At 43.5% G+C, this 12,669-nt stretch overlaps 1 protein-coding gene across 1 annotated transcript; it reads right to left on the reverse strand.

Annotated features, from left to right (window-relative positions):
• Positions 1-8,904: 8,904 nt before the first annotated feature.
• LOC123596789 (Kruppel-like factor 18) lies at positions 8,905-10,147 on the reverse strand. Its single transcript, XM_045475097.1, has 2 exons — positions 9,928-10,147; positions 8,905-9,804 (listed from the first exon to the last, which is right to left on the reverse strand). The coding sequence occupies exons 1-2, from the start codon at positions 10,033-10,035 to the stop codon at positions 8,905-8,907; spliced, it is 1,008 nt and encodes a 335-aa protein (XP_045331053.1). The 5' UTR covers positions 10,036-10,147.
• Between the last annotated feature and the right edge of the window lie 2,522 nt (positions 10,148-12,669).

Genomic DNA, 12,669 nt, shown 5'->3' on the forward strand with positions numbered 1-12,669 from the left:
TTTTGAGAGAGAGCGTAAGTGGTAGGGGCTGAGACAAGGAGACAGAGGATATGAAGTGGGCTCTGTGCTGAGAGCAGTGAGCCCAATATGGGGCTCGAAGTCAAAAACTGTAAGATCATGATCTGTGCCAAAGTCAGATGCTTAACTGGCATCCTGACATTTTTATTTTTAATTAGAGGAACCTCCATACTGTTTTCCATGGTGGCTGTACCAACTTATTCCCACCAACAGTGCACGAGGGTTCCTTTTTCTCCACATCCTCGCCAACACTTGTTATTTTTTGTCTTTTTGATTCCAGTCATTCTGACAGGAATAGGTGATATATCATTTTGGTTTTGATTTCCATTTCCCTGATTAGTAATGTTGAGTGTCTTTTCATGTGTTGGTCATTTGTGTGTCTTCTTTACAAAAATTTCTATTCAAGTCCTCTGCTCATTTTTAAATCAGATTATTTCTCTAGGGTTGAAAGTTGTATAAGTTCTTTATATATTTTGGATATCAGCCCCTTATTAGATATATAACTTGCAAATATCTGGGAGAATAATGTTTTTTAAGTAGCAATGTAGTGAGATCCTAAGGTAGGTGGGATGGGGAGAATAAATTCTAAGGTAGGGATGGGTTGGGATGTCTTCACAAGGCAGAGATGTGGCAGGATGTGAAGGCAAGCAGAAGAGAGAGCTTCTTGGAGGACGTGGAGGATGTAGGGGAGCTCCCAGATTATGGAGGAGTTTCAGAGAGTACAGTGGGCTACTTTGGGAGGGAGCTTGGAGGAAGGATGGGAAATAAAAGATAAAATAATGGAAGGCTTTCCGAAGGTCTTTGGCAACTGTCTGTGTTAGAACTTGTATTATATTTATTCTTGTTCGTTCATCAAAAAATTTACCGGGTGTCTCCTGGGTGTCCAGGGGCTCAGTGATGGGAATATAGTGGCCAGGTGGTCAACTAGACCTCAGCTCCTCCTGGAACTCTAAGCTAAATGCAGGAGAGGCTGACTCAGAAACAGATGATCACAATTGCATTTGGAAAGCCCATCTTGGTTGCCTTGGGTGGAGAATGGATGGATTATTCTGGGCTGAAGAGTATGCAACTGCATTTGGGCAAGGCAGATAGCGTTCCGCACAGTCAAGCAGACTGTTGAGGAATGGTTGGGATAAGAAATGTGAGCTGAAAAGAACTTCTGACTTAATTCCATAGGTCACATCCTAACCCCCAGCTGCAACCCCTGGTGTCCGGCTCTGTTGGCAGCTTACCCTGTGCTGGGTGCATTTGATGATGATCCTGCTTTTGCCAAGAAGGTGCTGGGGGCTGCCTGGCTGGAGGCTCCGGGGCTGCAGCTAATACCCTCCCAAAGGCAACTTCCCCGGGCCAGACCTGGGTCCAGAAGAGAACAACCCCTCCTCTCTCTGGGCTGGTGTAGAATTCAGCCATCCTTCACAGACTGGAGAGACCATTTTTAAAGAGAATCCTAGGTTCTGGGGAATAGGGGATGGAAGGCACCTATAGAATGAAGCCCTGAACAGGTACGGAAACAGTGTGAGGGGTTGAGTGGGGGAGGGATAGGAGGGATGACATGTAAATAGGGTCTTAGAAAACACTGGCACATCGATTCCACTCCTACATGTAATGTATCAAGAATGCCTTTTCCAAGAAATCTTTCTCTGCATTCATTCGTTCACTCAATTCTCACTGACTCACACCTCAGGCAACGAATCATACTTTTACTTGTGTTGTGTGTTGAGATAAAAGATAAAACAAGGCCTCTAACTTTGTTTTCTCTTTCCTTTCTTTCCTCCTTTTCCTTTGCCTGGTCCGTTGAAAACATTTTAAGTAGATAATATATGCATGTAGCGCAAAATTCAAAAGCCAGGACATGTTATTTGGCAAAAGGTCCTAATGCTCTTGAACCTCTCTCCTTGGAAGTGATGCTATTTTTTTAATGTGCCTTCCAGACCCATCTGTAATACATAAACAGCAGATTATACACACTGTCGAGTCTCTTGCTACCTTCGCTTACCAGTACATCTTGGAGACCTTTGTGTAAGCAAATACAGAACGACTAGAATCTTTTAAATTGATGCACATAATTCCGTCGTGTGGATGTGCCATATTTATTTTATCTGTCTTCTATTATAGGATGTTCAGCCCGCTTGTCATGAAACATTGCTATAATCTTGAGAAAGTTGTTTTCCTTCTAATGGATGAATGTGTTTCCATTGCAATTATAAAGTCTTACTGATTTATTTTATTGCCTTTGGGGGAGCAGTTAAATGAACTTTATTTTAGAGCACTTTTAGAAAAATTGGGATGATTGTATCTAGAGTTCTCCTATACTCCAGACCGGGTTTCCCTTGTTGTTAACATCTTACCTCAGTGTGGCGTATTTGTTACAACTAATAAACCAATACTAATACATGTTCACTAACTAAAGTCTGTACTTTATTTGGATTTCCTTAGTTTTTCCCTAATGTCCTTTTCTGTTGCAGGATTCCATCTAGGATAGTACATTACATTTAGTTATCATGTCTCTTCTGGCTCCTCTTGGCTGTGACAGTTTCTTACACTTTCCTTTTTTTTTGGTGACCTTGACAGTTTTGAGGAGCACTGGTCAGATATTGGTAGAATGGTAGAATTCTAATGGTAGAATGCCTCTCAGTTGGGATTTGTTTTTTCGCATGACTTCAGCTAGAGGTAAATAATGTGTTTTTAGGAGGAAGACCACGGAGGTAAAGTATTATTTCCAGTAAATGCACTTAACAGAAGATCCAAGTACACTGTCATAGCCCTTTGGTCTCCTCGTTTCCCACCCCTGTGTGTTGGTAACAGGCCACACATGCCCTTTTCACCTCTTGCCTCGCACTGTCACGATAACTGAATACAGCCTTGATTTTTTACCTTCAGTTTGGTTCATTGTCCTAATTAATCATCTTGGCACCTGGCACCTCAACAAATTGATGCAGCAAGCCAGTGGCCAACTGAGCACAAAGCTGTTCTGGAAGAATAAAATGCCCTGGGGTCCCACGAAGTACTTCCACAGCCATACCAGTAGGACTTGGTGAGTACTGGTGGATTATTTACAGAAACTTTTCAGTTCTGAAGGGAACCATTCGTTCCCTTTAGCCCTCAACTCCCTGGCCGGGCTTGCCCAGTGGGTCACATTAGAAATTCAACAAAGGGAACTCTAAGAAAGCTAGGAAATCAGTTCCCTAGCTACTTCTCATGGTGCTCCAGAACTGGGACCAAAACTGTCAGAGAATCCGCATGCTGAACTGCACCCAATAACTATTGGCTGTAAGTAGTCCCTGATGCTAAGGGACATCCTGCAATGTAGACGGTAAAACTCTTAGCCAGACTCAAATTTCCAAGTTTGTCCCAGCTACCCCTGCTGGCACTGGTCACTAGGCCCAAACCTCTTCATGAGATTGGGTCAATTCACCCATGATACTATTGAAGTCTTTTTTTTTTTTAGTTTATTTATTTTGAGAGAGAGTGAGAGCACACCTGTGTGCACCTAAATGGGAGAGAGGCAGAGAGAATCCCAAGCAGGCTCCGTGCTGTCAGCACAGAGCCTGATTCAGGGCTCAATCTCATGAACTGGAGATCATGACCTGAGCTGAAATCAAGAGACAGATGCTTAACTGACAGTCCAAGACTTAACTGACAAATTCCCACATGTGGAAAAAGCAGCCACTGGCAAGAAAGCAAAGATTGACCAGGAGAAAGAGCAGTGTAAGAGTAATGACCCAGTGCCCTCTCCTGGGCAAGGCCTTTCCAGAAAGATCTCTGAATTTGGTTCCTTGGTGACGGTGTCAAAGGAGGCAATTGGTAGGGCAAGGAACTTAGGGCCTGTGGGGCACCTGATGAGCAGCTCCCTTCTAGTGAGCCTGGAGATGAATGGGAGAGTACCACTAATATTACCTGGACCTGTTGGCATTCAAAAATAAACAAGACTAGGGGACAGGCCCAGGACAGAAGCCTTATGCCAAAGTCAAGGTTCAACAGGGATGTAGGAGGGAATTGCACTTCTTGGGTCTTTGGCTGCTGGTGCACAGGTGACCATGGTCCCTGAAACCCTAGCTCCAGGATGAGGGGGAAACAAAGCTCTACCTCTGGGACCCTTGCCCAAGCCAAGTTTTAAGTGGGTCCTTTGGGTCCCTACAAACTTCTTTTGCTATGGCTCCCACTAGTGAATGTATTATTGTTATAGGAATATTGTTTACATCTATAGATGATTTGCCTTTACCCCTTTACCCCTTTACCAAATCCCTGATAAGTATGGTTGCATTTTAGTGGGGCATATGGATGAACCTACCCAATTACTTACCAGCACCTAGTACCATTGTCTATCCAAAACAATATTCGCTGCTTAAGGAAGAAAAAGAAATAACCACTCACATTGCCAATCTCAAGGAAGCCAGAGTTCTATGAGATGATTTCTTCATTCAATAGACTAGTTTGGTCTGTGCAAAAGGCCTTGGGTATCTGGACACTCACCATTGATTATAGAAGGTTCAATGCCATAGTCCTGGCAGTACCTGGTATTATAATTGTCACAGAGGCTACTGCCCAAGCTGAAGACACTTGGTATACAGCAGCTGCTATTGAAAATGCCAAAAAAAAAAAAAAAAAAAAAAGAAAGAAAGAAAGAAAAGAGAAAAAGAAAATGCCTTGTCTAGCATTCCCTCTCTACCCGGATGATTAGGATCAAATTCACCTTTATGTGCAATGCATTGCAATACACCTTTGATGTGCTACTAAAAGTCTACCTAAATTCTCCAGCTATCTGCCATGAATGTGACCTGGAAAAAGTCCTGCTCCTGGAGGGAGCACTAGAGCACTTTGTTAAATTGATGACATCCTCCTGGTGGGCCCACACAAAAGCACTACCCAATAAGAACTGGATGCCTTATTGACCAACATGCAGCCACACACATAGGTCATTAACATAGGTGAGGCACAATGACCCAGCACCCAGTGAAACTCTTGGGCATTATCTGAGAAGGGATGTGAGGTCTCATTCCAGAGATGACTACTTTGACAAACAAAGGACGCCTAGTGATTGGTGGGCCTCTTTGGCTAACGGTGCTCTTACATAACCAGTGTAGGGGTCTTGGTGGCATCCATCCCCTGGGTTACCAGAAAGGCCTCTACCTTAGAGTGGGACCTTTAACAAAATGCCTGGAGGCCCTCCAATGGGCCACCCTGGTTGACCTTCCCCTGGGGCCTATAGATCCACATTTGCCTTTGAGTTACAGGTGTCAGCAAACTCTGAGTTCATGGATTATAGCCTATGGCAGAACAGTGCCATGGGCTGGTTGCACCACTTGGTTTTTGGATCCATAACTCCTCAAGTTGGCCGAAACAAACCACTCTTTATTCGTGTTAGGGCTTTGCTGGTGCCTCAAGTGCACTAACCTTATTAATGTGGACATTATACATTGCCACAACTGGATTCTACAAGAGCAAAATACCTCCCTAAATGTAAACTCACTCCTGTCAGAGAAGAAGGCAACCAGAACATCTGAGAGAAAAGTGTGGGATCTGCCATCAGAACTATTTTGGCTACAGTGGTGGTGGCCTTCCCTCCACTCACTCTTGCCCTATATAGGCTGTGTGGTTATTCTCACTGTCATCCAATTAGAAAAGGTTGTACATAATCTGTCCTTGATCCTCATTGAGACTATCAATAATACAATCTCAGCCTCAACTCCTTGGCCCAAGTAGTGTTGGCTAACTGTAGAGTCCTTTTCTTCCTGTTGGCCAATCAAGAAGGAGAATCTGTGCAATTGCCAACACTTGGATCAATGAACCTGGCAAAATAGAACAGTCCATTAGGGGGCTTAGACAGAAGGCCTCCTGGCTTTCTAGGGTAGACCCTAATGAGCTATGGATGTTTTTCTGGCTTGGCAGTTGTTGGGGCTCATGGCTATATTCATTCCCTAGGCAGGCCTGATATTCTACTTAGAGTGACTTTGATCATGTTCCTCAGAATGGTTAAGCAGACTTATGGCAATGTCTGGCTCATTTTAGTCAATGATGGGGTTGCCTATGTCTCTTGCTCAGGCCCTGAAAGATCAAGGGGTGGAGCTGAGGAGTCCAGTTCCAGGCCAAATTCCTGTTTGTGATCTTTTAGGCCCAACCATAGCTAGTTATAAGACCTTGCCTGCCAGTCCTCATGGGAAAAAGCTGACCCCCCCCCCCCCCTCCCCTACAGCTGACTTGGTGCCAGACAGGTGCATTACAATTTTCTGAAGGGAGTTGCTATCAAGGAGTCACTGCACAAGCCAGCCCTGCTCTTATGCATATCTGCATCCCCAGCCTGGGCACCTCCATTCAGAGGCCTCTTTCCTGGGGGCCCTGTGGAGGCATTTTTTTTTTTTTTTTTCCTATCTACCTCAGTACTTTTCCAATGCTAGCACTTTCCCCTCTTCCTCCTTCTATTCCCTCCTCCTTCCCTAAAAAGATAGAAGAATCCTTTTGGTTAAGGCAGTGAGAGAATTCCCCCCATCTGCACTGCATGTCTCTTAACCCTTGCCTGGTGCTGTTTCATGGTGAAGGATGGAACACTGGGGAGCTGGCGCCTCTTCTTTTTGTGTCTTGCTTGCTCTGTAGAAGGAAGTAAATACAGTCTTGATTGTTACTTTCAGTTGGGCTCATTGTCCTAATTGGCCATCTTGACACCTGATCGCATACCATTGGGGGATGGGCTCTCACAGATGTTTGTTTATACCTATAACTTCAATATATTATTTCATAGCACACCAAATACAGCATTAAGATATAACTTTTAAAATGCTGCCTGAGCCCCTTAAGGACTCAGAGATCTAGTGTCTGGGGGCTCTGTGAGGTGAGTGGGTGGGTCAAAAAGCATCTCAAATGCTGCAGGATCAATGAAGCCCTGGGGATTTGTGGTCCACTTCCCTTTTAGGGCTCTGGGTAGAAAGTGCTCCTTTTGGAAATGAGGCTTGGGATAGATCACATCCTTGACTTTACCCAGACCTTTTTGCCAGGGGGATATCACACAAGCTGGGGCTTGGGCAGGAGCCAAGCCCTAAATGGGCAGAGCCTGCAAGAGCTGGAGAAGGACGGAGTCAGCGGGGGAAGATGGCGGAGCTTCTCTGAAGCACTTAAGTCAACCCATGGAAAGAAAAACAGACGGTGGGTCACCCCACCTGCAGAAGTGATGCACCAAAGGACCCAAGGCTCAGTGGCAAGGACAGACCCTTCCCCTGGCAGCCAGCACATGACCGCCCTGGTCCACTGCTATCACTCCCTGTGTCCTGACGGCACATGGAGAAAGTAGGGGGGAAAGAGACACTTCGAGAGAAAAAACAGCCATGAAAGGAGGTTCAACTTTTGAATAAATTAAGTACTCATCCAAATAAATCTCATTTAATTTAGACCATTTTACATTCAAAGGGACCAAGTGCCCCCCTCCTCTTAACCCCATAGAAATGGAGACCAGAGAAACATGAGCTCGGATATAGAATGCTACATTCTTTACAGATCTGAACTATGTATAAATTTTAGTCACTTACATATATACATTTTTACATGTGTACATACAGGCAAATGCACAGCACAAGATCTAGAAGGACTGATAGCACACAGTAAAAAGTTACCCTTGGAGCAGGGAGTGAATGAAAAGTGCTTCTGATTTTATTGAAATGCATACATCTATTCCTTGTATGTTTTAGGGGAAAAAAAACACCTTAAAAGCTTACAAATAATATTAAGCACTTAACTATATGCTGGCACAGTGCTAGGTACAGAGCAAACAAAGGCTTAGTAGACGGAGTCTTTCAGCTGTACTCATTTTCTTATGGCTTGATGAGTTCAGTCATGGGCGAGTATTATCTGTGGATTCTTTGATGCTGCTTTAAGTGATCAGATCGTGCAAAATTCCTGTTGCATTTAGTACATAGGTAGGGCCGCTCCCCACTATGTTTTCTCTTGTGTCTGCTGAGCTCATCTGAACGGGGGAATTTCCATGTGCATCCCTTCACATTGCATTCGTAGGGCTTCTCCCCTGGACCAGAGAAAGAAAGAATTTTGTCATGCTTCTGGGTAGCAGGGGACAGGGAAAATGAAAGTGAATAGAGAAGATAAAGGTTTTGAGCATGTTGGGGTGGGAGAGGGAGAGCCAGAGGAGAGGAGACCGGAGGTGGTGAGTGAAAGAAGAAGAGAAGAAATGCATCATGAGCTAGAAGGACAAGAGGAAAACTGTGAAGGAAGGAAAAGAAGAGAAAATGAAAAATCTGCACTTCCCCAGCTCGCGCTCTTTCTCTCTCAAAAATAAACAAACATTAGGGGGGCCTGGGTGACTCAGAGGGTTGAACTTCAGGTCATGACTTCAGCTCAGATCATGATCTCAGTGTTTGTGGGTTCGAGCCCTCCCATGTGGCTTGCTACTGCCAGCACAGAGCCCACTTTGGATCCTCTGTTCCCGTCTTTCTGCCCCTCCCCCATTTGCACTCTCCCCAAATAAATACATATAAAAAAAAAAAGAAAAGAAAATGAGAAATAGGAAAAGCAAAGGTCAGCAGGAAAGTCAACAGGGGAATAAGGAGGTTGGGGGTGGGTATCTGTTGGGCCTAAAGAGAGGACCATGAAGTGTCAGTCCCAGTAGAGGTGAGGCCAAAACCATCCATAAGAGGTCAAACAAATTCTTCCACTTATTCCCATCATCAACAACACAAAAGGTTGCAGCCAGGTTGGCTCAGGCCCAGAACTATAGTCTGCCCCTGGGACTGCTTTGTCCACCCTTCCAAACAGGCCAACCTTTTCCAGTCTTCTGAGGTCCCAGGCTTAGAAAGAGGTGTCAACAATCTCAAATGATCCCAAAGTTTCATAAGGGCACAAATCTTTAATCACTTGCTTGTCACCCCTATCCCTCAGTCCTACCCCTCACTTACCAGTATGTTTGCGCTCATGGATCCGGAGGTGGGAAGGCTTAGTATATGATTTACCACAGTCCTGGTATGTGCAAGTGTAGGTCTTCAAAACGTTAGGATTCTTCTGGACTTGACATCTCTGGGTCTTGACGTTGCACTTCTGCTTTTCTAGGGTTTGTCCATAGATCAAATGGGAACTGGAAAAGTATAGGAATCCTGGGTATGGCAATGATGATGACTGATGTGGCATCATATGGTCTCCATAGACAGTGTGGTCATCAGTGGAAGTTGTCATATGATGCCCCTTAAGGGTCATCATCTGACCTCCATAGAGGCTCTGGTCATCACCAAAGGTGTTCACCTGGCTGTCATAGAGGATCTGGTCCCCACTGTAGGTCATCTGTCCTCCATAAAGGGTCTGGTCATCACTAAGTGACTTCATCTGGCCCCCATAGAGGGTCTGGTACCCGCTGAGGGTCATGTGGCCTCCATAGAGCATCTGGTCACCACTGTAGGTCTCCATCTGGCCCCCATAGAGGGTCTGGCCCCCAGTGAAGGTCATATGGTCTCCATAGAGGGTCTGGTCATCACTCAGGGTCTTCATCTGTTGTTCTTCACACAGTGTTGTCATCTGGTTCCAATTCAGGGTCTGATTACCACTGGAAGTCATTGTATGGCCCTCAGTGAAGGTCTGCTTAGCACTGAAGGTCATCATGTGGTTCTCTTTAGGAACTGTCACCTGGCCTCCATAGAGGATCTGGTCATCACTGAGGGTCTTCATTTGACTACCTTCATTGGGGATCGCTATCTTATTTGCAGTTATCTTTTGGCAAGCAGTGAATGTTGTCTTTGGGTTGTCAATAACATCTGTCATCTGGGAGGTTGTGGGTCTTCTCTCATCAAAGAAAGTCACCTTTTGGATCACAGAAAAAGATTCAGTTAGGTCTCCAGGGGGCATATCAAGGGCTGTAACAGTGGGTATTGTTGAGTTCTGAACAATGACTGTCCCAGGGATGTTAGGACAGGTAGAACTCACCATTGTAGACTTCAGAGGAGTCATCATCCTCTGGGTTGACTCATGTTGGCTGTCTTCACCATGGTCAGCCAGAGGTATATGGAGCTGTGGTTCTGGTGCAGCTGACATTTTTGCCTTATATGTCTCAGAGACGTCCTTGAGGAACTCCTCGATTTCCTCAACTGTTTGAAGGAAAGAGTCCACGGAAGTCTCTTTGCTATTGCTGGGTAACTGAACTGCATCTTCAGCTGTGGGATCCTGACAAAAAAAAAAAAAAAAAAAATAGAAGTTCAGGGGTCTTACCCAGCTCAAATCCCAATTCCATATACCCTTCCTCTCCATCTCTGCCAATCCTTTCCTAATCTACACCACCATCATCTCCTGCCTAAAAGCCTGTGATGGCCTCCTAATTTCTCTGAGTCTGAAATAAGAAGGAACATACCTCAACATAATAAATGCCATATATAACAAGCCCACAACTAACATCTACTGAATGGTGAAAAGTTGAAAGCTTTCCTCTAAGGATCGAGAACAAGATGAGCATGCTCATTCTCACCACTCTTATTCATCAAGGTACCGGAAGTCTTAGCCAGAGAAATTACATAAGAAAAATAAATAAATGGCACCCAAATCAGAAAGGAAGAAGTAAAATTGTCTTTTTTGCAGATAATATGACCTTATATATACAAAACTCTAAAGACTCTAAAAAAAAAAAACCCTGTTAGAACTAATAAATGAATTCAGTAAAGTTGCAGGAGACAAAATTAGTACACAAAAATCAGTTGTGTTTCTATACACTAGCAACAGACTATTGAAAGAGAAATTTAAAAAAGAATCCCATTTACAAAAGCACCAAAACCAATAAAATTCTTGGGAATAAATTTAACCAAGGGTGAAAAACTTGTACACTGAAAACTGTAAGACACTGGAGAAAGAAACTGAACAAACACAAACAAAAAGATATCCCCTGTTCTTGGATCAAGAAGATTATTGTTATAATGTCCACACTATCAAAAATGACCTACAGATTCAAAGTAATTCCTAACAAAGTTCCAATGTCATTTTTCACAAAAATAGGGAAGTTTTTTTAAACTTTTAAGAAGAGTTTATTTTGAGAGAGAGAGAGAGCGCACGCATACATGAGCGTGCGCACAATGAGCAGAGGAGGGGCATAGAGAGAGGGAGAGAGAGAGAGAATCCCAAGTAGGCTCTGCACTGTCAGCACAGAGCCTGACTCAGGGCTTGAGCTCACAAACCACGAGATCGTGACCTGAGCCGAAATCAAGAGGCAGAAGCTTAACCCACTAAGCCACCTAGGCGCCCCAGGAAAAACAATTCTAAAATTCGAATCAAACCACAAAAGATTCAAAATAACAAAAGCAATCTTGAGAAAGAACAAAGCTGGAGGCATCACCGTTCCTGATTTTGTATTATGTTACCAAGTTTTAGTAGTCAAAACAGTATGGTACTGCCCTAAAAAGAGACACAGACCAATGAAACAGAATTGAGCACAGAGATAAACCCACACATATAGGTCAACTAATCTTTGACAAGGATGCCAAGAACACACAATGGGGAAAGGATAGTTTCTCCCATAGGGGTGGGAAAACTGGATATGCCTGTGCAAAAGAATGACACTAGACTCCTTTCTTACACCACTCCCAAAAATTTACTTGAAATGGATTGAAGACTTAAATGTAAACTTGAAACCATAAAACTCCTTAGGAGAAAACAAAAGTCGGCAACAACTTTTGGGATGTGATACCAAAAACCCAAGCAACAAAAGCAAAAATAAACAAGTGGAACTGCATCAAACTGAAAAGCTTCGGTACAACAAAGGAAACAACAAAGTAAAAAGCAACTTGTGGAATGGGAGAAAATATTTGCAAGCTATCTGTTTGATAAGGGGTTAATATCTAAATACATAAGCAACTTACACAACTCAATAGCAAAAAACTAAACAATTCAATTGAAAAATGGACAAAAGACCTGCATAGACGTTTTTCCAGAGAAGGTATACAGATGGCCAGCAGGTACAGGAAAAAGTGTTGATCATCACTAATCATCAGGGAAATGCAAATATAAACCACAATGAGATAGCACCTCATTAACTGTTAGAATAGCTATTATCAAAAAGACAAGAGATAGGGGTGCCTGGGGGTCTCAGTTAGGCGTCTTGATTTTGGCTCAGGTCATGATCTCAGCGTCGTAAGATCAAGCTCAAGCTCTGCGTTGGGCTTTGCACTGAACATGGAGCCTGCTTGGTTGGGATTCTCTCTCTCTCCCTCTCTCTGCCCCACCCCCACTGTTTGTCTGCTCTTGTGTGCTCTCTCTCTCTCTCAAAAAGAAAGAAAGAAAGAAAGAAAGAAAGAAAGAAAGAAAGAAAGAAAGAAAAAGAAAAGAAAGGAAAGAAAAGGAGAAAAGAAAACAGACAAGAGATAACACATCCTGGGGAGGATGGGAAGAAAAGGGAACCATTGTGCACTGTTGTTGGAATTTGTAAATTGGTACAGTCATTATGGAAAATGGCATGGAAGTTTCTCAAAAACAAAAACAACAACAACAAAAAAACAGTAGACTATTATCCAGTCATTCCACTTCTGTGTATTTATCTGAAGGAAATATAATCAGGATCTCAAAGAGATATCTGCACATTCATGTTCATGGAAGCATTATTCACAATAGTCAAGATATGGAAACAACCAAAGTATCTGTTGTCAGGGTGAATGGATAAATAAAGAAAATTTGGTGTGTGTATATAGA

Source organism: Leopardus geoffroyi, chromosome C1, assembly GCF_018350155.1.
Source record: "Leopardus geoffroyi isolate Oge1 chromosome C1, O.geoffroyi_Oge1_pat1.0, whole genome shotgun sequence".
Lineage (NCBI taxonomy): Eukaryota > Metazoa > Chordata > Mammalia > Carnivora > Felidae > Leopardus > Leopardus geoffroyi.